The following is a 24,067-nucleotide window of genomic DNA, read 5'->3' on the forward strand; positions in this document are numbered from 1 at the left end:
ACCAGTATGATTAAACAAATCACAGGTTCCCTGCCTACTCGGCCACGCAGGTACACCCTGACTCGCCTCCTCGAACTCGCTCCCTCAGCAACAGAATCCAACATCGATCTGTCCAAGTTCACATACGACGCAGCCAGCGGTAAGGTTTTCTGTATCGAGCACAGTGATCCAGACACTGACTTCTCACTCTCCTCAGCTGGTGTTGTACCTCCACTGGGTGCCTGTGTTATGGCCACTCGTCGAGTCGTCAGTGACCAGCCTCGAAATTGGTCACACGAATCCAGTGAATCGCCAGAAGAAGTTGTTTCCTTCACTGGACGTGGTGTGATGCAACCTGCGAGACAACCCACAGTTCCACCCAGCATTGGAGAGATCAACACCCACAAAGACAAAGGTTTTGCTCGCTTTCTTGAAAAGCATTCATCACCCACCCATCAACGTGTCACTACTGGTGGCCGCATTGTTCCGATGGAGCAACGTCAGCGACCTCCCGTCTTTTCCCTCCAACCCTCCTCCAACGGTGCGGTCGATCTTCGCAAGGATTCACCCAAGGAAGCACAAAGCCCACACATCCTTGCACCGATCCCGAAGGAGATTAACAATCAAGTCAAGTCTGAAGTTGGCATGAAAATGACTGAGACAGCCCTCCCCAATGTCTCTATGCGTTCAGAGACTACAGACAACTATGCCCTGGGCAATGGTCTTGACCCCAACTTTGTTTTCCCAACTGCACATTTTGTTGCCAATGCAGTGCCTGCTCAATCACCAACTTTCCCACTGATCCAACCCATCCCGTTGTTCCCAGGTGTCTCACTCGATAGCTACGCGGTTCAACCTGCACCGATCTTTCCGATGGCAGGGTTTCCATTTGGTCCAAGCATCACTACCTACCCTGGTCCATTTGGCAACCAATACCATCCTTCTTTGTATTCATATGGAGATCCATACGGTATCCCAAGTCCTATGCCTATGGCAGAGGGCCAGGGCGCTCTGGTGTACTGTCAACACATGCTCCTTGCTGCTAAGGGAACTTTCGAAGAACTTGATAAACAACTCAAGTCAATTGACCGCCTCCGGGCTACCATCAACCGTGACATCAACGTTACCAACCAGCGCATGGCAATTGTCACGCAGCGTGCGGATGTGAAGAAAGAAATAACTTACTGGGAGGAGAAGCTTGCCTTTGAACAGAACAATCAAGCAGCCACTCGTCATCATGCGACTCAACAGAGCAGCCCCTTGAATGTTCAAGCTGAGAGCTATGTTCCTCTCAACTCAGCGCCAGCCACGGCAACTCAACCCCTATCTGCCAACACCATGGTCGATTCGAAATCAGAGCGTTTTGATGCAAGCACCAAGACCAGTCACCCTATCATCAAGGCACGACGCTGTGCTATCCCAATTGTAGCTCCGCGCAAAGCATCCCCTCCTGGCAAGGAAGTAGTGGGGAAAGTTGTTGAGAGTGTTTTTTCCAGCCCTGCCAGTGATCAAGGAGTTGATGAGTGGGGTGTCCGAATTGGTCGTCCACCTCCACACATTGAACGTCAACAGAGTGAGATGTTGGCCGCTATTCTTCGTTCACAAAGCGACTCTCCAGCTGAGCCTGTGGGGTCATCAATCATTGCCTCTACATCTCAGGCTAGCTCCAAGTCATCCAGCTTCAATCAACAAGCCGTTGCGGTGATCCCCGAGCCCATCAGCGAGAATGACTCGGAAACTGTCGAATGGTTGCCAGTCAAGCCTGGAAACGCACCAGCCAGTGTTGAGGCCTATTATGAGCTCCAACTTGACGCCATGAGACTTCCACAAGGAGTGGTCAGCAAAGTCCGACTTCCCGATGGCACATATCATGAGGTCCCAGGTCGTGGACTACAGCGACCCCCATCTTTCAACATGGACGACTTTGAGCGACGCTACTGGACCTCCAAGCCAGTCGTGACCAAGGAAATGGCCGACCAATTTGTTCATGTAGAACGTTCTGCCGAGGGGAAAGCGTTCGATCAAATGTCATTGTCATTTGGCTTGAATGGAATGAGCATGGAGGAAAGGTTTGTTGCTTCTCAACTCTTTCACTAGAGCTCTTGACTGATTGCGCTTGTGCATCTAGTGCCACCCAGACCGAGAACTCCAGACAAACCATGTCATTTGATACTTCTCATTCCGCACGCCCCCAGCAAGGAAGTTTCGAACAAGCTGGACATGATTTGGCAATGTATGTGGAGTGAGACCCCCGCGCATCCGGGTCGAATGCTAACCCGAGTTTTAGGAGCGATGGATTTGAATATGCAAGTTACAAGCCTGCTGATCATCCGCCTGTCACAGCAAAGACCGAGAGATTTTCGGGAACGCAGACTTTTGCATCTACCTCCATCATCTGGAATCAAGGCAATAACCAGGCAGATTGGCCAAGCCAGGATCAAATCATGAAGGACTGGGAATCTTTACAAGATGCTCAGGTCAATAAAGGATACTCATCAGTGTCTGTGCAGAATGTGCATGCAATGGGTCACCTTCCACACATGCTCGATGGAACCACTGACGGTCAGAAGTTCTCTGCAAAGTCTTTACTTTCTGCAGCAGGAAAGTTTCGTAGCCCAACTCTTATTCATCGACCAAGCCCAACCGGAGGCGCATGGTTCGGTCCACATTCACGCCAGGTTCAGAGCCAGGCGAGTGAGGGAGACGTTGCTTTTCCACCCCAACGTTGAGGGAGTACAGAAGATCTGAGGCTTTGTCCTAGGATACCAAGCCTGGATTTCGACTGCGAGTTGGTGTGCAGTAATATTGAGATTGGAGTGCCTCCTTCCTTGGGATGTATGATAGGTACGAGCTGATCAGTCGTCAACTTGGAGACATGATTAGTATGGTTGGCTGTATGACTTTCACGATATTGGGAGGGTGCATGACACAAACAAACAACAGAGCATATTCACCAATGTCAGTTCAACACGGCATGGCATGACCAACGCTTGAGGAAACAAGTGTCGAAAGCATTGAAGATGTATTCAGTCTCGGAACATACATGAGGATCAAATGCAGACCAACAGTTGCATGAGCTAGATAATGATAGCAAGTGATAGTTGCAATAAAGCTAGCCAATCCCGGCAGGCATTGAGCCAAGCACATGGTCATTCAGTATTGATGAGTCTTCTGTACGGAGTAGGTAACATTATGAAGAAGGATGGAGGAAGATGTCAAAGTCGATCGATGCTGAGAAATCAACCGGGTTCCGGAGGTGCAGCTGCAGATGTCCTGATTCCTGGGCGATGACGACGACTGGCAGTGTTCAACAAGTCAAAGCACAAAGTGGAAACCTGGATGCTTACAATTAAAGCACTCGTTTGCTCTCATTTATTTCACATTCATGGATCTTCGAGGCAGAGGCAGAAGAAAGCAAGCAATAGAAAGTGGCTCCCCTTTTAGCCCGTAATGATTTCAAAGGGAGCCTACCATCCCCGAGTCCAGACGGTGGTCTGTGTGCAAATTGCTGCTTACTGCTGTGATGTGACATTCAGGTAATCTGCCAGAGGGATAATACAGATTCGTACACAGTATTACTAGTTAGATCCTGATCACAACTCGCTGGAGCTTGAAGACCAGAATATACAATTCTATTCTTTGAGACCTCAACTTTTCATGGAGGAACGCGAGTGAGAGAGCTTCCCACGTTTCTTGACCCCCACATTTAACTGCCATGCCTCTAGCAGCCGGCCCCGGGTAATTTAGGTGCGACACGCAGCCTAGAGGCCTATAAGCAGGCTGCTACAGGGTGCCAGTGGCAGCTACCACGCATACTCCACAAGGGCTTTACATTGTTGCGGGTGCAGGTGCATTGCTCCTCCTCCATCCAAGTTAGTGGCAGTACCGGCTAGTTCACTACCAACTTCCCTAGTCCTCATCAACGGCATCACCCTCACTCTCTAAGCAGACAGCACTTGCTCTCCCTACTCCCTCCTCATCGCCACACAATTTGCAATCTATTTTACACTCGCTCATTCCTACAGAGACGTCTGAATCCATCTCAGGCTTCTAATCACCAGCCGAAATCTGCCATCTTGACATGGCGTCCCGCAGATAACGCCCTATTTCCAATCCATCGCCGTCCACTCACCCACCTCTATCCTCCACCCACCACCTTTGTCCCCCTCATCATCCATCCGCGACTTCTACTTCTCGACCAGGTTTACATAAGCCTTCCTGAAGTCGGTCGCTCTTCGAGTATCCAGACCACCTTTCAATCCCGATTCTGCGGATCCATTCACTTGGTCTCTGCAATACCATGGCTACTGAGAAACGCAACTTTTCAAGTCTCTCCTTCTCCTCCAAGAAACACCTCAATGGCGATACCCCTTCAGGTACACATACACCGACTACCACCAAACTTAAGAATTTCTTCCGTATAAATAGTGGTGGCAGTCAGACCTCGATAGGTTCCGATGGTTTACCAACTCCCAGGACCGAAACCAAGCCTGGCAAACAGTCTCGATTTCTCCCAGCGTTAGGCCGGAATCGTTCCACCACCATTGCCAGTGATGGCCATCCTCTTGACGATACTATAGCCTCTCCAACTGCGCAGGCCAACCCTTATTTCATGCACCAAGGTCTTCCGGCTTTGCGACACCACAATGAGGGGAGTGTTCCCCCTTCCCCTCCCGATACCCCAAAGGTCCAGGTCAATGGTTCATCGGTACAAGAGAATGTGGTTTCTGCAGGCAAAGAAGAGTTGGCCCGAAAGCTGAGACGAGTGGCTTCTGCCCCCAACGCACAAGGACTGTTCAACTCAAGTAAGAACGCTGGCGATCGACCTCAGACCGCAGAACTGGGCAAGGAGCCCCTTGCTGTCGGGTCAGGGTCTTCGCCCAACCTCGGAATGATAGCCCAAGAGGATGTCAGCACGTTGAGTCTTCCTGGCCTTCCGCAACCTGGTTCAAAACCCCCTCTGCCGGGACAAATCCGACAGTCCATCGCATTTAGACGAACCTATAGTTCGAATTCGATCAAAGTGCGGAATGTCGAGGTGGGTCCTGGTAGTTTCGATAAAATCAAACTCATCGGCAAAGGCGACGTTGGCAAGGTATATTTGGTCCGTGAGAAGAAGTCGAATCGGCTGTATGCCATGAAAGGTGGGCATGCTGCCATTTGTCAGCACACGGTGTAAACTAAACTGACTTTGAAATAGTCCTCAGCAAAAAGGAAATGATCAAGCGAAACAAGATCAAGCGAGCCCTCGCCGAACAGGAGATCCTGGCGACGAGCAATCACCCGTTTATTGTCACATTATACCACTCGTTTCAGTCCGAGGAGCATTTGTACCTATGCATGGAATATTGCAGTGGAGGAGAGTTCTTCCGAGCACTACAAACCCGACCGAACAAGTGTGTAGGCGAAGAGGATGCTCGGTTTTATGCGGCCGAAGTGACGGCTGCCTTGGAGTATCTCCACCTGATGGGCTTCATATATCGGGATCTGAAACCCGAAAGTAAGTTTGTCCGCAGCGCGTCTGATCGAGGTGCTGACATGGATAGACATCCTTCTACATCAATCAGGCCATATCATGTTATCCGACTTTGACTTGTCGAAACAATCGGATTCGGGAGGCGCTCCAACGATGATCCTGGGGACTCGGAATGCTTCGAATCCTACAGGATACCCACTTGTGGACACAAAATCGTGTATCGCTGATTTCCGCACCAATTCATTTGTCGGCACAGAAGAATACATTGCGCCAGAAGTGATTAAGGGTAACGGGCATACAAGTGCGGTGGATTGGTGGACGCTTGGAATTCTGATCTATGAGATGCTGTTTGGCACGACACCATTCAAGGGTAAGAATCGTAATGCGACATTCGCCAACATTCTTCGAGATGAGGTGCCATTCCCAGATCACTCTCACTCCACCCAAGTGAGCAAGTAAGTATTCCGATGTCCGTCATTTGGGGTGTCGACTGACATTTTGCAGTCTGTGCAAATCTGTGATTCGCAAGCTCTTGATCAAAGATGAGATGAAACGATTGGGATCACGGGCAGGAGCGTCTGATGTCAAGAGTCATCCATTTTTCCGACCTATCACATGGGCACTTCTTCGACATATGAAGCCACCAATGATTCCACATCAGGGTCGTGCAATTGACACCCTGAATTTCCGAACGGTCAAAGACAGTGGCAGCGTCGAGATTGGAGGATCAGCCACGAGGCTCAAGGGCGTGCCTCTTGACTCGGGGATGGCGACTCCTGGAGGAGAAATCGCGGACCCATTCTTGGAATTCAACAGTGTCACATTACACCACGACGACGAAGACACGATTGTAATGCAAGACAGTGGACCACCGACCAACGGGCGGTGAGGTTAGCCGGTGGCACTTGGCCTCTTTTTTTGGGTTTTCCGGGGAAGCTTACTACCTAAGTATCTACTTAAGGTATTCCCCGGAGTTGGCGTTCACTCAGATTGGTGGACAGTGATCATGTGAGGCGATGGAAAGCTTCTCAAATTTCTCACTCCGACAAATCTTCAGGTCAGGTGCAACTTGTGGAAGAGGAACTCGGAGCGCTATGCTGGTCACGGCTTTTCAGGCATCTTCTGGCGTTTGTTTCTCATGAACCAAAAAGGCGCATGTACAGATATACAGAGGATTGAAGACCAGGAGTTTACTGAATCCCCCAAGTACCAAGGTAGCTTTTATATGACATTGATGGAAACCGAGATCTATTTCCATTTCCAGTCCCCTGTATTGTATTGATGATTGGTGGATTGATGGAGGAGGCCGTGGTGTGAATGACGAAGATGCAATGCAGGGCAGAGACAATGCGTTCAAGTTAGCCTTTTCCACCTTCACCTTCACCTCATCATTCGGTAGCGGCCGGGATTATTCATCCCTACCTACACCAGGTCTCTCATCCCATGTGATATGCAAGGTTCCGAATGGGTGGATGTTTTGACCCTCTTCGACTGACCCTCTTCAAGTTCTTCAAAACGTGAAGCGGTCAGGGACATCTCTGGCCAATAACCAATAGCACGCCCGCCCGGAAAATTCAAGCAAAAGGCCCAATAATACCCAGCATTCTCTCCACGAGACAGTCTCTGACCTTTTTTACTCTCACTTCTTTCTCCCCTTCACTTGATTCCCTTTGTCTCGTCCCTCTGTTTCTCTCCGCTACCAAATGGGCCGAGGAACCACCCGTTAGTCTGGGACATGCGCCTTATGTTGAGCTGGCCTTCACACCCTGTACGACTCCATCGTCTGCTATGGCCAACTCCCCTCGTTTCCTCCCATTTATCCCCGTTCGTCGAGTCCGTCTAAGATCCCTTACCTATCTGTGACCGATTGATTACGCATGGCCCTTTCTACTATCCAATTCCCCTCTTCTTGTTCTTTGTCCGTTGGTCTGAGACTGCGTTTTTGAGTTGGGAGAACTGCACCCAGTCCAACATCATGAAGTTCGGACGCAATCTGCCCCGCAACCAGGTCCCCGAATGGGCGTCCTCGTACATCAACTACAAAGCTCTGAAGAAGCTGATCAAAGCCTCGGCGGAAGGAGTGAAGCAGGACGGGAAACTCGATCTTGCTGGTAGGAACATAATCGCTGCGGGGCCCGATCTTAATCGATCGGCTTCAAGGCCCTGGGCCATTTTTGATTTGTTTGGCACGAATACTTATTGTGCTCAGGATTCTTCTACACCTTGGACCGCAACCTCGAAGACGTAGACCACTTCTACAACAAGAAGTATCAGGATTTCTCCAGGCGCCTCAAACTGCTCGAAGACCGATATTCCCCCTCCCTCCAGGCCGCCGCTCAACTCGAAGAAGATGAACGTGAAGACCTCCTTGCGGCTCTGTTGGAACTGCGCGCCCAGTTGCGGAATCTACAGTGGTATGGCGAGGTCAATAGGAGGGGCTTCATCAAGATCACGAAAAAGCTGGATAAGCGGATCCCCGAGGCGCAGGCGCAGAAGAAATATCTCGAGTTGAGGGTCGATCCTTCAGCGTTTGCGACCAATGCGCAGTTGTCCAGTTCCTTGAGTAAAATCAACGATTGGATCTCCGTACTGGGCGAGGTCCCTGTCACCATCAGTAATGAGGACCGGGCATCTATATCCTCGGCCTCTCTGAAACGCACCACTTCTCGCCCCTCCCTGCATGTTTCTCCAGAACGCACGGCAAAGCTCGAGGCCGGCATACGACAAGATGACCCCGTTGACCTAGAAGAACTCATCCAGGAACTCCGTGCCAAACCGGATTCTGATATCTCGGAGCATGCCATCCAGGAGTTCTTGAAGTTATTACTCCAACGAGCCATCTCTGCTCGGAGTCGAGTCTCAACTACCTGTCTCCTACGGGAAATAGTCTTTCTGGATGACGCAGATGACATCAATGGTCGGAATGCAATCCATCGTCTGGTGGTCTCGATTGGTCGTAAGCACTCGAACGTTGACCAGGAGCCCAGCACTCAACTCCTTCCCAGTGCGGAGACAGAACTGACGAACTTTATTGATCCCGCAACACCTCCTGTGCTCCCCTTTAAAAGGTCCGTCCCTCAGGAAGGCAAACGAGCTCAGATCGTGACTCGGGCCGACACCTCGATTTCCTTCCTTGCTTTCCTTCTTGATAGTCTCTCAAGTTCACAGCGACCGGGACTGGTGGCGCGAGATGCGTCTGGGCGTACTCCCCTTCACTTCGCCGCCGAATACGGCATTCGAGTCATGTGCGAAGTCATCATTGAACACCTCCAGGAGTGGAAGATATTCAATGTGGAAGATGGCATCGATGGTCCATTCTGGCAGGACAACGAGGGCTGGGCGCCCTTGCATCTGAGCGTAATTGGTGGCCATCCACTTACCACCCAAGCACTACTTGATGCCGAGCAAGCAATGGTACCAGAATTCTCCAAGTCTACCATACGGCGGAATTCTCCAAAGTCCTCAGCCGTCCTGGCCCTAGCTACAAAGGCCAATTTCGCCGACATCGTCGGACTTCTGGTCAAGGCAGGTGTCGATATCAATTATCAGGACGATCACGGTGATTCGGCTCTTCATTTGGCCGCTAGATTCGGTCATCTGGAGTGTGCGAAGATCTTGCTTGCTGGGAGTGATATTCAAAAAGCGAACACTGAACTATGTGAGAAGACCTACGGTTGGACTCCACTGTTTATCGCTTGCGTAGATGGTCATCAGCCGGTCGTGGAAATCCTTATTGAAGCTTCAGCCGATCTGGAAACACTCGATTCATCAGGATGGACCGCTAAGGAGCATGCAGCTTTACGCGGACATGTCAGTATCGCGAAATTGCTCTGTGAGGTCTTACAAGAGCCAGAGCAAGATCCCGACTCTGTCGCATCGACATCACCCCCAGTCTCGTCTTCTCTGGCAGAGAGGAAATCAAATGGCATTGCCACCCCGACCCAGGGTGTGAAGATGAGCGAACCCGTCAAGAGTTTCGGCCATCGATACCTGACGGATAAAAGCATGATCCTCGTCAGTCTTGGTACCATGGATACCCGCAAGTCGATTCGACCCGTCAATCTCGATAGAATACCTTTAGCAAATGCGCATTCGACGCAACTTGATACCGCACTTTCAATCGTGGTGTCTGCAAAATCTGCTGAAGGCGAAGCAGAAGTCATTGATTTACCAGTGCAAGATAATATCTCCACTGAGCCAATTGTCTTCCATGCTGCAGATCCGTCAAAAGTCAAGTTGTTCTTTGATCTCATTCCGACTTATTCTGGATCAAGAGAACGCATCGTCGGACGTGGCGTGGCTTTGCTTTCTACCATAAAACCCAATATTGGTACTAAGCGCATGCTCCTACAGGGTGATGTCACAGTTCCTATTGTCGCCGCCAATGATCTCGAGGTGATTGGTTCTGTGACCTTCAATTTCCTGGTTATTACACCTTTTCATCATCCTAGTATGGTCGTCACAGAGAATCAGACATACTGGAAGAGTATGACTTCGACAATGGTCATCGGTCATCGTGGATTGGGCAAAAATCAGGCTGCTGGTCGTCGCTCTCTTCAACTGGGTGAGAATACAATTCAATCGTTCATCGCAGCCGCCAATCTGGGTGCGTCATACGTTGAATTCGACGTTCAACTCACCAAGGATCATGTACCGGTCATCTACCACGATTTCTTGGTTAGTGAAACAGGAGTCGATGCACCAGTGCACACTCTGACGTTGGAACAATTCCTTCATGTCAATGAAATGAGAACTCCACGTCATTCAAGACCGGCATCCCCCGTGCCCTTTGAAAACCCAAAGGTCAGTACCTTGAAGAATGGAGATTCGCGAGGACCCAGACTTCGATCCATGTCTGTCGGTGGAGGAGATAGCAACGAATCAGTCGACATGGAAGAACGAATGAAACACACACGAGATTTCAAAAAGAAAGGATTTAAAGGCAACAGTCGCGGAAACCACATCCAAGCCCCCTTCGCCACTCTGGAAGAAATGTTCCGTAAAGTGCCCTCCAACGTCGGATTCAACATCGAGATGAAATACCCAATGCTCTCTGAAAGCGAAGACGAAGAAATGGATACCTACGCCGTCGAACTCAATTCCTTCGTCGACACCGTCCTGACCAAAGTCTACGACATGGGCAAAGGCCGAAACATTATCTTCTCCTCCTTCAACCCGGACATCTGCCTCTTACTCTCCTTCAAGCAGCCGAGTATTCCCGTCATGTTCCTCACCGACGCGGGCACCTCCCCCGTCGGCGACGTGCGCGCCACGAGTCTCCAGGAAGCCATTCGCTTCGCGAGTCGCTGGAATCTGCTCGGTGTTGTCAGCGCCGCGGAGCCACTCGTCTATGCACCCCGCCTCGTCCGTGTCGTCAAGGAGAGCGGTCTCGTCTGCGTTAGCTACGGCGCGCTCAACAACGATTCTTCAAAAGTCAAATTACAAGTCAAGCAAGGCATCGATGCCGTCATCGTCGATTCCGTCCTCGCCATCCGTCGAGGTCTCACCGGTGCAAACACCTCCAAACCAACTCAACCTGCAAAAGACGCCCCCAACCCTGCAGGTAGCAGAAGCTGGCTGAGCACCGAGACCAGTGCCTCGCACAACGATACCAACAACAAAAGCCTCGCTGAGAAACTCACCGGAAGTACCGAGAGTCTCGAGATCCCCGTCCCCATCTCCACCCCAATCCCTATCCCCGGCGCCACTGTCGCCTCACCGAAGATCGTAACGTTCGAACCTGAAGAGTCAGCCGGCAGCAGCGCTGGCGATAATAGTGTCGGCAGCGCGGTCTCCGAAGCGGAGACCGAGACCGGGAGTGAGAGCTTCAGTGCCGCGAGCACGGGCGATTCCGAGGGGCGACTGCTTGACTAGGATGCCGTCACGGTGGCGGCGGCGGCTGGTGTTGTAGCTGACGCTGGTGTGAAGAAATCGCTGCCGAGACAGATTCGGCGCCTGGCTTGATGCTTGGAGTTGAACTTGAGCACGAGTTTGGACACGAACTTGGATACGAGTTGACTTGGGGTTGAGTTAATTTGATCTGAGCGTTCGCTTTTGCATTGAGCGTTCATGAATGAACGGACGGGGTCTTGACTACCCCAAATGGATCAGCTTACGAAAAGGAGTTTTACCTCGATGGGCTGGATTTGTGACATGTTGATTCAGGAAATCTGTTTTCCATATCCTGGGCAACCATATGCTTAACTAAGCTCACATTCAGACTTGGGTACTCGAGCGAGTATTTTGATCTTCTCCCTCCCACGAGCTGTATGTAGTTGGCTTATTTTTCACTCCTTTCACCACCTTTTAGCATCGGAGAGGAGACACAAAAAGAGCTCGAACACAACACCCAGGGAATTTGATTTGGCTGATTGAGGTACTTTGGAAAAATGGATGGATGGATGGATGGAGTTGAAATCTACAGATTTGGGCTCACTAGCATAGACAGCATCGACAGCATCGACAGCAGCAGGGAAGGAGTTCATGACGGACCTGCAGACTAGTATCCCCAATAATACCGAGCATAATGAACGTACGGTCATTCCACACAGATACGGATACGGGGTAAGGAGATCCTCTTCTCCTCGGGAGATTTTATGACATGATCTACGTACGTGACCACTTGGTCGTATGACATCTCAGATGTATACGGCGCCCACGATTGAGCCTTAGTCGTTCACGATTAGATACACGAGAAGACACAAGGAAAGTGGACATACCACTTAAGAAGCTGGAAAAGAATTCCAAACAGATCGAAGGCTCGGCAGCGATATTATAGACTAGGTATCCATACGACCCGAGTAAGGGCGCAAGAATTACTCGCTGTAATTACCTCCTGCACCGTCATCATCCTACCGTCAATCAAAAAATGCGAAAAGAAAAGAAATACAAAAAAAAACAAAAACAATCAACAATCCGGATTCCCAAATGGTCACCCACTTTAGTACTAACGAATCGGCATGGAGCTTAAGTACGGCTGAGCGAACGGGAAGCCCTGTTTTCCCCATCCTATGGTCGATTGCGAAAGACTGTGGACGAAGTATAGAATATATATGGAAACAAAAATTTCTCTGAGGACGAATATCTTAGTTAGTGCTAACTTTCAAAAGCTAAGACGGCCCGCGCCGACGCCTTGATGCCGCCAAGTTTCTACGCGACAGTATCTAAGTACCTAAGTCAAGGAAGTGCACTGGTAGTACGAGTAGATAGAAGAGTAGAAGACTCGCTTGCGACCGGTCGATCCCTTCGTCACTGGCAAGTAGATAGCCCAGACACGATGCCAACTGCACAGGTCCCTGCGGTCCCCCTGACGGAGCCCGTGCTTCACGTTTAGACACGTCACTCGCCGCTTCTACGTTGAACCCAAGCCAGGCGTCCTAGACTCCTGGGCAGGTCAGTAACTCAAGTAGCTTCGTCATCCCGGAAGGATATATCACGCCATGCCTCGCAACCATACACACACCAATCGAAGCAAATCGGCTCTTCTAGGACCATCACATCACATCACATCACATCAGACAAGCATCCTTCTCGCTCGAATGCAATTCACTACCCCCGACGCGAACTCTCCTCGCACGCTTCTTTCCGCCAGCAGCAGCAGGAGCTTTCGCTCCAGCTCCGGCTCCCACTCCAACCGAGATAAAAACGTCGACGATCCACTCATACCACACGCGTCGGTCGTCCGTCTTGCGCCACATGGTGACACGCAGCTCCGAGTGATCCGGGACCGTTAGGGGGACCTATGACGACGGATTACATTAGACAATGCCACGCAAGGGTATTGGAAACAGAGCAAAACGACGCCGAGCTTAAGCAATCTTGATCCAAGAGACGTACGTACCTTCAACGGGAAATATATCGGGAACCAGGAAATCATGCCCTCGCTCTTGGCGTCCATGGTAGCCGGATTGGTAGAGAGCTCGACGCCCTTGTACAGCACGGTCTCGAAGTAGCCGGCCAGGCCGTGGCAGGTGCCGCGGTGGGGGATCGGGAACGTCAGTGTGCTGTGTCGTGCGTTGTGGGCGTTGGAGATTGGGGGGAGAGGGTCCGTGGATGAGGAGGGTGGTGGTGGTTGCGACGGGTTTGAGGTTGAAGACGAAGACGAACAGGAGGGGAGGAGCGGGTTTGGATGCTGGAAGGACCATGTTGTGCCGATTATGGGCTGTGGTGTTTCTGATGAGGATGGGTGGTTTGCGTCGTCGACGTTGTTGCCTTGTTGTTGCCGCTGTTGCGTGTGGGCTTGGGCATAGCTTGGTGGCGAAGGGACGGAGGATGGGCTTTGAGGTTTGTTGGCACCTGACGGCACATCGCTAGAGGTGGAGTCGGAGGTTCCGCCCGCGCCGGCGGTGGTGCTGAGATAGTCAATCGCGTTCAGCATCACTACATATGGGATCTCGGCTGCGTTGGGCGTTGTACTGGTCATGCCGTGTGTGATGTCGGCGTACAGCTTCGGCGCCGCGATGGGTGTGAGGTGTGCGGTGTAAGACGCGGGAATGCTGATTCCGTGTACCGGATTCATCAGGTGTTGTACCCCGTCGAGACATTCCGGACTCAGTTCGTTGTCCGCGAAGGAGCCAAGGAGTTCGGAGATCAAAATGTCGATTTTGTATGGTGTTGCCGGAGTGTTGGTCGGTTGTGAGGTTGCGAGGAGGTAGGTCGAGTCGAGAGATGGTGAGCCGGTGAACGTACCGGTCTCTGCAGGGGTTGAGCTGTTGGTGCGGTCATCCTTCTGTTGAGTGTCTTGATCATCAGAATCGTCTTGCTCGGTGTTGTATACCCGACTTGTTGGTTGATTGTTTGCTGCGCGGATCGGACCTCTCCAAGTCCTCATATCAGATTTGACAAGCTTGACCCGGTTATTCCAGATCGTTTCGTTGTGTCGCTGTAACAATACAAAAGCGTTGGGATTCTTCTCCAGCGCCCACATATCGATTTCGACACTGACGTCCTCGCTGGCCTTCAACGCTCGAGTCACGAGAGGACCACGACCGGCACCAACCACGGCAACGACGACACGGCCATCTGGGTTACTAGTGGGCTTACCTTGCTCGATCCAATCGTGTAATGCCCTGGCTATCGCACGCTCGTACCAAGCATATTTGATTGGGTCTTTTTCAAAGACTTCATACGTAATACTCTCAAGATTCACCGTCAGTGGTTGCAATGGAGCTTGGAGATAGTCTTGGTATCCGGCACCGAATTTGTCGAGAGGCGTTAAGATTGGTTGTTTGGTCTGTAGGTTTCGCATGTATGAGAGTTGAGGTGTTGGATCTTTCAATTGTGGATTCTGAGCAGCTTCGGCAATTGTTGGAAATGTATTTGTCGCGAGGCCGTCGTGATCGGTCGAGTTCGAACTCGGGACAGATCCAACATCGCATAACAGAAACCATGGTGGAGTTCGAAGTCGCATGAACCGGCTGATCATTGCTTGATGAGCACGAGAAAGGACTGGATATCCCTTCGCATTCTTGGCGAATATTTTGTTGTCTAGAGTCAGAAGTCGAACCGGTTCAGAATACCACCTTGATTGAACAGCCACAGGAGGAAGAAGCTTCGGCATTGACAAAGCTAGAGAAATTATCAGCCTCAGATGGCAATAGGAACAGAATGGCCGTTGCTCATGTAGGCTTTCAGGGGCACGGGGTTGGGAATGGAGATTATCATATGCTTACCTACACCCAACCGGGCATGATATTTACAGATGGATCTAATTATATCCCAAGCTTCCCAAGTTCCAAATAGATCCAGTCTGCTCTGTTGATCTAGATCTTCGTTTTCCAAGAATTGTTGACGGGCAAAAGCTGATAAGTCGCCCATCTCCTTGACCTGTTCCTCTGAATGATCGAGGATGGATTGCCATATGTATATTTGAACGTATGGAGCTTGAGATAGTGCATCCATGATCGCACGACCGTATTGAGCGATGGCACTATCAGATGTACCATGACCTCGTAAATTGGGACCAGGAATCAGAAGATAGGTAATGCCACAGAAGGCAGCATAAGCCAGTTCGAGGTTCAGAACTTGACGCGAAATATCCGCGACAATTGGATCTGGAGATGTGAGGTCAATCCATGAACTAGAAATACCAATGATCTGGCTGATGGAATCATCAGGAGTCAATGGTGTGTCAGCCGGTGTCAGAGGTGGAATGGCCACTGGAGAAGCATTCTTTGTCTTAGTGATGTCCTCAGCTGAACTTGCCGCCTGGGAGAGATATGTTGAAAGCAATGTCAAAACCCGAGATTGAAAATGGGGGCTTGTTATTGGGCTTGTGAGCATATCGTACTTTGGGGGATTAGAAACAGTGGACCTCATGAGGGGATTATTCGACTCTCACATTTGCAGCATGAGCATTCTGAACAGTTTGGGACGTGACTGGCAGAGGTCTTTTGGAGTCGTGGTGACCAATGACAAAGTGTGGAAAATCGTCCATGGTTTATGACTGACTTGTTGAACTGATCTGTGTTCTAGCTTCGCCCAGGGCTAGTAGAGGTCAAGTCCTGTGGATGAGTATCGATTTTCGTAGCATACACTTTTAGTAAGGCGGAAACAACATCTTGAACCAGAGTAGGATCTCAAGTCAGGTGTTGCTGTGTCATCAAGTTCCGGTGCTGATGAGCCATATCCCTTCTGCAGTCCGAGACCTCAATTCAGAATCAGACCTTTCACACAAAGACTGTGCAAGGCCACGGAGAAATATCTGAGGGAGGCTGTATCAATTTGGAAGTGAAGAATGCAAGGCCCTGCAAAATTGTCCAAAAGGGTTTAGCGTTTATGGTGGTGCCAAGCATTCGAGTTCGAGTTCCGGAGTCGAAGTTCGGACTTTCTGGACTTTCTTCAGAATCTTGAAGCTCGCCTGGTAAGCATCCACATCTCATCCTGGCCTCCAAAGATGAGTGTGGCACGCTCATCAGAGTGTCTCTTGTGCTCATTCTCAAGATCTTCTCGCCCAAGCACTTCCGCTCGACGACAACTCCATTCTACCTCCGTCAATCTGAATCGCAAACCACGATTCCCTAGTGTCAAGCATGAAGAACGAAAACGACCCACACACCCTCTTGCCTACCTGAAAGATCGTGCCAATAAGTTCTTCTCTGAAGATGAAGCCTCACCTAAGAAATACTCGGCTCAGCAACGTGCTGCCATCGCAGCGGCCAAGAAGTTTGGGACTCTACAACACATCAAGGATTCACCAGGTCGCATGCGTGCTGAGCCCTGGACCATGGAGTACTTTGACGATTTGACAACAATAGATCCCGTCATCGACAAACCCGTCCGAGCCCCGTGGACCAACATTGATGATGCCCAGCGCATGAAGGACGATGATGAAATTGCCGAAGACTTTATCGAACAGGCAATGAAACAAACAAACCTTGAAACATGGGTGGACGAAGCTGGTGTCGAACACCTCGTGCCTAGTGCCGCAGAAGACGAGTTCTTGGACTTTGACAGGAACATGCGGTTGACTACAGGCCGGGAAGAGGCTGAACTCGCACCTCGATCTGCACTGGCTCCGGATCTACCCAAAATGTCGGAACGAAAAAAGATCAAACAGGAAAAAGGCAAGGGACAAATGGATGAAGATGGCGACAGAAAAGCTCCAATGTCACAAGAAACTCCCTCGCCCAGTCTGGTTGCCTTGATGCAACAGACAGGGTATGATCGTAGGGATCTCGCCAAAATCCGAGTCAAGACGGTCATTATGCATCGTGTAACCAATCAAACACGAATGGGAAAGATCAGCCGGCTTTACGCTTTAACTGTCGCAGGAAACGGTGATGGACTGATAGGTTATGGTGAGGGCAAGAGTATGGAAAGTGTTGACGCCAGAATGCAAAGCACATATCGCGCCATTCGCAACATGCAACCGATTCTACGGTATGAAGACAGAACCGTATTTGGTGACCTCAAGGCGAAATATAGCGCCACAGAGTTGGAGCTGTATCCCCGACCTCCTGGTATGTTTTCAGCGAGTTCTTTCTTACAGCCAACGATTTATGCTAATTGCTCCATTTTTCAGGGTTCGGTCTTCGTTGTCAGCAGTACATTTGGGAAGTTTGCAAATGCGCTGGCATTCAAGATCTTTCCGCCAAGGTTCATCGTGCCCGGAATCCCATGAACACGGTCAAAGCCACCATTCAGGCTTTGTTGAGTCAAAAAGACCCTGAAGATATTGCTAGAGGTCGAGGTAAAAAGCTTGTCGATGTCCGCAAGGTGTATTATGCTGGACTCACATAGAAGCTGTACAGTATACTTTGCAAGACTTTAGCGACCATGTCAATACTATGTAATATAGATCTCCGTGATCAGGTGTTTCGTGTCGTGTCGTGTCAACTGTGACTTCTTATGCGTTTGTAATCCCAGCGGATCGTCTGGAGGAAGAAATACCCAGTATTGAGTTGATGGGCGCGTGACTCGCGATATCGGCATGTACAATCGTACGTCCAGTCGTCGAAATCCAGTCATGACATCGAGTCTTCGGATGTATTTGGCAAAAGTTCAAGGCTGGCTATTGCTATCTCCGGTAAAAGCACTGCCATCATCGCCCTCCAATTGACCCTGTTGCAACACAATGCTGTAGACACTGGCTTTCATCAACGTGTAGACACTGGCGACCTTCCGCTCCAGCAGCCTCAGGCCCTCGGCGATTTCCAGTGTCATTGGACCACTAGAGAGACTGGCGAGAGTTGACGATAGCTAAAGACGGGGTTGGAAGGGTCAGTTTCAGGTCGCATACCATATCATCATTCGAGCGCTCTGAGAATGACTATCGCTGAGACGACAAGAGCAACAGAGTCGGGTGCTACCATGCCACTCACTCACCTCGTTCATGTTATTCAGCAGTCGCTCATATTCATCCAGCACTTCTTGCTCGAGTGGCGAAACTCCCGAATTGGCATCCCCGGTCAGACTCAGCAGCGGATTCTTTGGATCATTGTAGATTGCACTTTCGTCCATAGTCGACCTGTGGTGGTTGGCTTGCTTCTCCTGTGTGTCTCTCTTTGCCTGTTGATGTCGAGGTTTGCTAGTTATTGGATCGAAGTGGGGAAACAATTAATGATGTGACTAGGCCCGTCTGGGCGACGCGTGCTGGACGCGATTTTGTGTTATGTACCGCCGGAGAGATCACGCTTTATCACCGGCTCTCCACCGGATCATTCTTTCTGCTTTTGAGTCTATTTGATGACGAGATTGGATTGTGTCACTGGAAAGCTGTATCTCCTTGGATAGCGAACGAGTCAAAACTACGAGGCTTGCTCCTCCCTCCAGTTTCATGAGGACTCGGCCGTTCAGATGTCTTTCAATTGTCCAGCTGTCCATCCTTTGTTTACGAGAGTTGGACAATGGACAGGCCTTTTGTAAACCTGCTCCACAAAGTACCGATTTCTTTAAGCGATTTGGCTTCAAAAGTGTTTCGGCTGCTCCGTATCCACGTGGCACCGAGTATGGTTTAAGGAATGCTTGTAGTTCGTGACTCTTGATTTCTTAAATTGAGGAGCTTCGTCTGTGGAGGAGCTTGACTGATCATCGCATCGAAATCTCGGGCGCGGTCCATCCGCCTACGTAGTCTGTCTGAAAACCCATTAATCCCAGATTTTGAGTTCAGCCTCATGATCGATGGTACTGTTGGCGGTTTACGAGCCTGACAAGTCCGTGGCGTTACTACTGAGGCCCCATGTTTGCAAGGTACGACTGACCAGGGCCAATGGGCCAAATTTCAACAGCTTGACAGCGTTTGACACAAGATCCGGGTCCACGGGGCTTGAACGAGGCGCTGTTCAATAAAACTCCGTAACCGTACGGAGTAAAGTGTCAAGAATCAGAGAGCATTTTGGGCACGGAGAAGCATGGGTGTGGATACTGGGGTCGTAGGCGAACCAGGATTTCCATCTTCAAAAAGACTCGAGTCTAGAAGTCGAATTGATGCAAGCCAATTTTACTGATTCTTCAGCTTGGCCTCATGCTCAAGTTGTTCAACCATTGACAAGGCAGAGGCTCCAAGGTTCTTATCAAACCCGATTATTAGCCAATGAACGTTGAGAGTCGCTATCATCGCGTGTCGCGCCTTTTTCTTATTTCTTTCCTCCAGTTTTCATACCAGGCACCCTTGGGCCACATGTGGTAGGCGAAAGGCATATAGTCCTGATCAGCCATCGCCTGGGTCCGTATGCCCCCTTTATTCTCCCACTTGGTCAAAGGGTATACCCGACAAGTTCATTCAGCTGGCGTCTTTAGAGGCAGACTAGCTTGGGAACCATCATGATGCTGCAGGCTCGTGGCGTAACATCTTATCTCTAACTAGCCAGCCACTGGCAATTCCAAGACGTGCCCTGGCATTACAGGGTCAGATGTTTTCCAATGCCTGAAGACTATTGTGCAGCCTGAGCCGAATCTGTGCAACCACTGCCCACCACCTCCGGGCGTCGCTTACTTTATTCGCTGTTCGATATTTTCAAACTCCGTCCTTATGCTACACAGCCGACTGTGTACTCTTATTAGGTAGCCGGAGTACGATACCCTGGGGAACACGAGGACGACCTTGTCAATCCTCCGTGACTCTGTGACCTGACTCAGCCTCAGCTTCAAAAAAGCGGTCGATCGCTCCCACCTTGGGATTCGTCTTTTTGTCTCTCCTTTCTCTTTCCCACTGCTTGTAAAACTCACGCTATATCATCCCCACGTTCTTGGTCTTGATCTGGCACGAAGCCCACTAGTGAGCTAGAGCGAAGACCCCAACCTCTCCGTGAATGGGGAAAATCGACCATTACGGCGACATCAGACGTGTTGAAAGCACTCTCAACACAAAACCATGGACGTTCTATCCGTTGAGTCGTGTGTCCAAGCAGGTGAGATCTTATTCTGAATCCTCTGTTGATGGGCCCCACAAACAATTCTACGAACATCCCACGGCAATACAGGATTGGACGTTTGTCAGGCGCCTTTCAGGCCGCACATAGACAGCACACCTCCACCAATATTGGCCCAATGACTACGCAGCTACCCAATTTGCCAGAGAGACATCTCAGATCATGATGACGTCCTCGTATCATGGGCCTACTGTCTATTCCTGGGCACTGTCGTGCAACCACTACTCCATATGCTGTCCGACTCCTTTCTTGTTACCTAGACCATGGTTTATGTCCGGATTTTATATGATACCCACTTGTCACATCCCACGTCCAATGAAATCATGAGTGATTAATTACTGATTGGAATAATGTGCAGTGATCACGGCATATCGGGATTCATCCAAATTGGTTCAACGCCTCAGGGACAAGCAGACCAATTCAAAGGATTTCATTCTACCAGAGGACCTCACGAAAGAGTTCGACGAGTCCCTGTTACTAGGGTGTGCAGCTGTCCAGAGTCAATACGATCACGATGTCCGAAGGTTTGGTGAAACGTACGTACGAGGTGATGCTGTTGCTCGAGAACAGATGAAGGATATCCTTATCACTTTGCAACAAAATGTCATTTCTCATCTGCGCGAAGTTTTCATGGATGAGGCTTCACTCAATTTACACGCCCTGAAAGAAACCTCAGATGACTGTCGTGTCAACGCAACAGTCTCTCTGGGTCAACTGTATCAGCGCATGTCTACAGCTACAGCTGCGGTAAAGCAACTCCATCGGCCATATGTCGATGAGCCAGACAAGGTCCATCTGCAGGGTTCACTCGCATACTCAAGTAGTCGAAGTACTCATTCTTCATTCGGAGGCAGACCATACGATGCGCAATCCTCGACCTCATACACGACTTATAGCTCGAAAACGGCAATCGGACACGACCGCAAACCCTCTGGCGGATTCACTCCACAGAGAAGAATTTCGATGAACTCGGCCATGTCATACTCTAGTGAGCGCGATCGAGATAGACCTCAAATGAGAACACCAGGGGAAGATAATGTTCCAGCACTTCCCTTCCCAATGCAGAGACAAGCAAGTCAGGGTCCATTGGATAGTGCGTCCACAGGTAGTGGACGCTTTCCCTCAAACATCGACACGGAAACTGCTTCGAACCCTTCTTCGCCTCCACCCTACGCCGCCAATTCTTTCATTCACACGACCGATGACAAGGGTCAGAAATTTCCTCCAGGTTCAAGTTTCTATGAGCCACCGGTAGCAGAAGTGCCCGAAAATGCTATTCAAAGTCCTATTCCCACGCTCTCCCCTGGTATGGCACAAGTCGAAATTCGATCTCGTGCCATTCACATCCATGAGCTGGATGACAATTCCAAGGATATGCCTCCTCATTCTACAGATCAAGATTCCTCGGTCGGAAGTCCTTCGATCCCGCAAAGCCAGCTCGTCCCTCTGAACCCCGAATACAGCACATTGGAATATGTTGCAGCGCTAGAGTCTCGAAGTCGACCTCCTGCTGCTCTCGCAGCGTCCGTTGAATATCAACAATATATGCAAGCCATGAACATGCAGAATCAGTTACGCCCGCAACCTCTTTTCAGTCAAGGCGTCGTGCAGCAACGACAGTCTATGATTCGAGCCGAGTCATTCCACACTTCCCCCATGCAAAGTCACCTGTACAATGGCCAGTATCCACCTGTCGCACAGAACTATTCCCAGCCTCTCGTACAATCTCAGTTCGTGCAGCCATATCGACATGTTGGGACAGGAATTCAACAACAACAACCACCACCATCTCAAACAAACTTCGAAGTGTCAATGACCAATACCCCAGCGACCATTGACCCTTTGCTTCAAGCTAAGGTGAGTTGTGTTTTGACAAAATCGACACGGCCACAGCAATCACTAACTAGGTTAATGAAGGTTCCATCTATACCGGCCTCAAACTCAAGACCACTATCGATAAGATCAACGGCTTCCACAGGATCCAGACTTGCTTCGTTTGCTTTAAGAAAGGCGTTGCCACCTGGAATTGTCGAAGCGATTAACAAGCCAGCGCCCCATCCTCAAGAAGAACAACCCCGTTACATCAAGCCTAAAGCGCTAGATCTGACACAGAGTGACCGGTCAAGTACGACGGGTAGTAATCCCACATCTCCTATCGCGCGACATATGAATACGCTCTCCTTAGATGAGAAGCCCCGACCACCATCTTCGAATGCGCCTTCGCTTGAATCCACCATGCGCGCTGTCGCCCCATCGTCATCTTCTATCCAAATCGCACGATCGGAGCTCAATCTACCCAGCGAAGCCAACCTCGGCGGTTTCTGCAAAGGTGCAGTCCGACAGCAGCTCGGCGGCCGCAAAAAAGGCTTTGGTGTTGAATCAAAGAAAGGAGGCAAAGCAGGCCAAGAATTCTGCTTCAGGTGTACCAAATGTAACTTCGAAGGTCCCGCTGTCGTCTCAGCAGCACTTCCAAGCGGTGGTAGAGGCGCCGTCAAGCGAGAGAAGACCATGGACACGAAAGTACGGACCTCAGGAGCCATACGCTACCGCTGGGCGTTCCTCGCGAAGAGCCACATCCTCAACAAGACAGCCAATAGTGATGCCACGAACGGTAACGACGCGTTTGGCTGCTATTTCTGCTGTGCAGAGGGTGCGGCTAAGGGATGGCTGGACGACGGCGGTGCTGCAAGTCAAGTTCATGCGCAATTGGCCACCCTAGGGACATTTGGCGGCAATAAACCAACAACAGCAGCTCACGTCACGCCGACTTTCCATGGCTTGAAGGCTTTCATGGCTCATCTGGAAACTCACCGTCTCTCGGCCCGCTTGCCTGGTCTTGTGGCCGCGAACGAGATGAATTGTATCATCGGCAGGGTCGCACTTGACACGGAGGATTTTGATTTGAATCTACCTCCCTTGGCGAGTTGAGGACCAAAGGCCATGGGGCTTCGTCTCGAATCAAAGCTATTTCTCGATCCTAAGGATAAAAGGATCCTGGCTTCCTATCTACTCGGAAGCCTTCAAATTTAGGGCAGCGAAGGACATTATGATTGACGAACGACATGACGTGGATTTAATATGCCGAATCACCTTCGGGCGGTCCCCCGGAGCAATAATATACTGCTGTGGGAAAAAGCCGATTCAGGAATACTTGTCCATCTTTAGAATCCTGCATGAAGAAGAATCCTTAATATGGGATCACAAATGGGATATACTAGTTAGTTAGAGGACCGATGGGCTCTCCAAAAGATAATCTCCGTGACTGGCTGCTTGAACCGGGCGGGATGTCTTTGCCGACCATTACCTAGGCAGTAGTGACATATTAACGTATAAGTGATCCCAAGCCAACTATTTATCCGTACAGAGCAAGATCTGACTTGCTGGACACCCTGATAGAGACATTCGACAAGATCTTCAAATCTCATAGCCTCGAGTGACGAACGCCATTTCGCCTTCGTATTGTAGATACAACGCGGTTGATATTGACCCTGACGTCACACTTGATTTGTCCTTTGGTAAGCCATGCAGTTGCAACTTGCAACTCCTCAGCCCATTGTACCGGCAAACCAACGGGAATCCGTTCATGTTCCCCCTCAACACACTCACATCATGACCCCGGAAATAGACATCCGTTTGAAGCTCCGACTTATCATAATGCAAGGATCCACGTGATTCGAGCTGAACCAGTCCTTGGTTGATCAATAATGATTAAACGACTTGTTTTCATCCTCTGAACGCTGGA

At 50.2% G+C, this 24,067-nt stretch overlaps 7 protein-coding genes across 7 annotated transcripts; 5 read left to right on the plus strand and 2 right to left on the minus strand.

The window, feature by feature from the left end:
- Window positions 1–6: 6 nt before the first annotated feature.
- On the plus strand, window positions 7–2,708 carry LTR84_005350 (uncharacterized protein; the record flags this gene model as incomplete). The annotated part of the gene is made up of 3 exons (XM_064848920.1): window positions 7–2,048; window positions 2,108–2,212; window positions 2,267–2,708. 3 exons carry the CDS (start codon window positions 7–9, stop codon window positions 2,706–2,708), a joined length of 2,589 nt encoding a protein of 862 aa, XP_064704134.1.
- Window positions 2,709–4,279: 1,571 nt separating this feature from the next.
- NRC2 (serine/threonine protein kinase, AGC) lies at window positions 4,280–6,344 on the plus strand (the record flags this gene model as incomplete). Its single annotated transcript, XM_064848921.1, has 4 exons — window positions 4,280–5,123; window positions 5,180–5,479; window positions 5,526–5,910; window positions 5,960–6,344. 4 exons carry the CDS (start codon window positions 4,280–4,282, stop codon window positions 6,342–6,344), a joined length of 1,914 nt encoding a protein of 637 aa, XP_064704135.1.
- Window positions 6,345–7,430: 1,086 nt separating this feature from the next.
- Window positions 7,431–11,329, plus strand: LTR84_005352 (uncharacterized protein; the record flags this gene model as incomplete). The annotated part of the gene is made up of 2 exons (XM_064848922.1): window positions 7,431–7,566; window positions 7,665–11,329. 2 exons carry the CDS (start codon window positions 7,431–7,433, stop codon window positions 11,327–11,329), a joined length of 3,801 nt encoding a protein of 1,266 aa, XP_064704136.1.
- Window positions 11,330–12,963: 1,634 nt separating this feature from the next.
- LTR84_005353 (uncharacterized protein) lies at window positions 12,964–15,890 on the minus strand (the record flags this gene model as incomplete). Its single annotated transcript, XM_064848923.1, has 4 exons — window positions 12,964–13,194; window positions 13,296–15,022; window positions 15,127–15,742; window positions 15,795–15,890. 4 exons carry the CDS (start codon window positions 15,888–15,890, stop codon window positions 12,964–12,966), a joined length of 2,670 nt encoding a protein of 889 aa, XP_064704137.1.
- Window positions 15,891–16,349: 459 nt separating this feature from the next.
- Window positions 16,350–17,695, plus strand: LTR84_005354 (uncharacterized protein; the record flags this gene model as incomplete). Its single annotated transcript, XM_064848924.1, has 2 exons — window positions 16,350–17,415; window positions 17,478–17,695. The coding sequence occupies 2 exons, from the start codon at window positions 16,350–16,352 to the stop codon at window positions 17,693–17,695; spliced, it is 1,284 nt and encodes a 427-aa protein (XP_064704138.1).
- A 261-nt stretch (window positions 17,696–17,956) lies between these two features.
- LTR84_005355 (uncharacterized protein) lies at window positions 17,957–18,415 on the minus strand (the record flags this gene model as incomplete). The annotated part of the gene is made up of 2 exons (XM_064848925.1): window positions 17,957–18,154; window positions 18,281–18,415. The coding sequence occupies 2 exons, from the start codon at window positions 18,413–18,415 to the stop codon at window positions 17,957–17,959; spliced, it is 333 nt and encodes a 110-aa protein (XP_064704139.1).
- A 2,233-nt stretch (window positions 18,416–20,648) lies between these two features.
- LTR84_005356 (uncharacterized protein) lies at window positions 20,649–23,253 on the plus strand (the record flags this gene model as incomplete). Its single annotated transcript, XM_064848926.1, has 3 exons — window positions 20,649–20,652; window positions 20,684–22,182; window positions 22,243–23,253. 3 exons carry the CDS (start codon window positions 20,649–20,651, stop codon window positions 23,251–23,253), a joined length of 2,514 nt encoding a protein of 837 aa, XP_064704140.1.
- Window positions 23,254–24,067: the final 814 nt, after the last annotated feature.

Source organism: Exophiala bonariae (genome assembly GCF_035927105.1).
Source record: "Exophiala bonariae strain CCFEE 5792 chromosome Unknown scaffold_20, whole genome shotgun sequence".
Classification (NCBI taxonomy): Eukaryota; Fungi; Ascomycota; class Eurotiomycetes; order Chaetothyriales; family Herpotrichiellaceae; genus Exophiala; species Exophiala bonariae.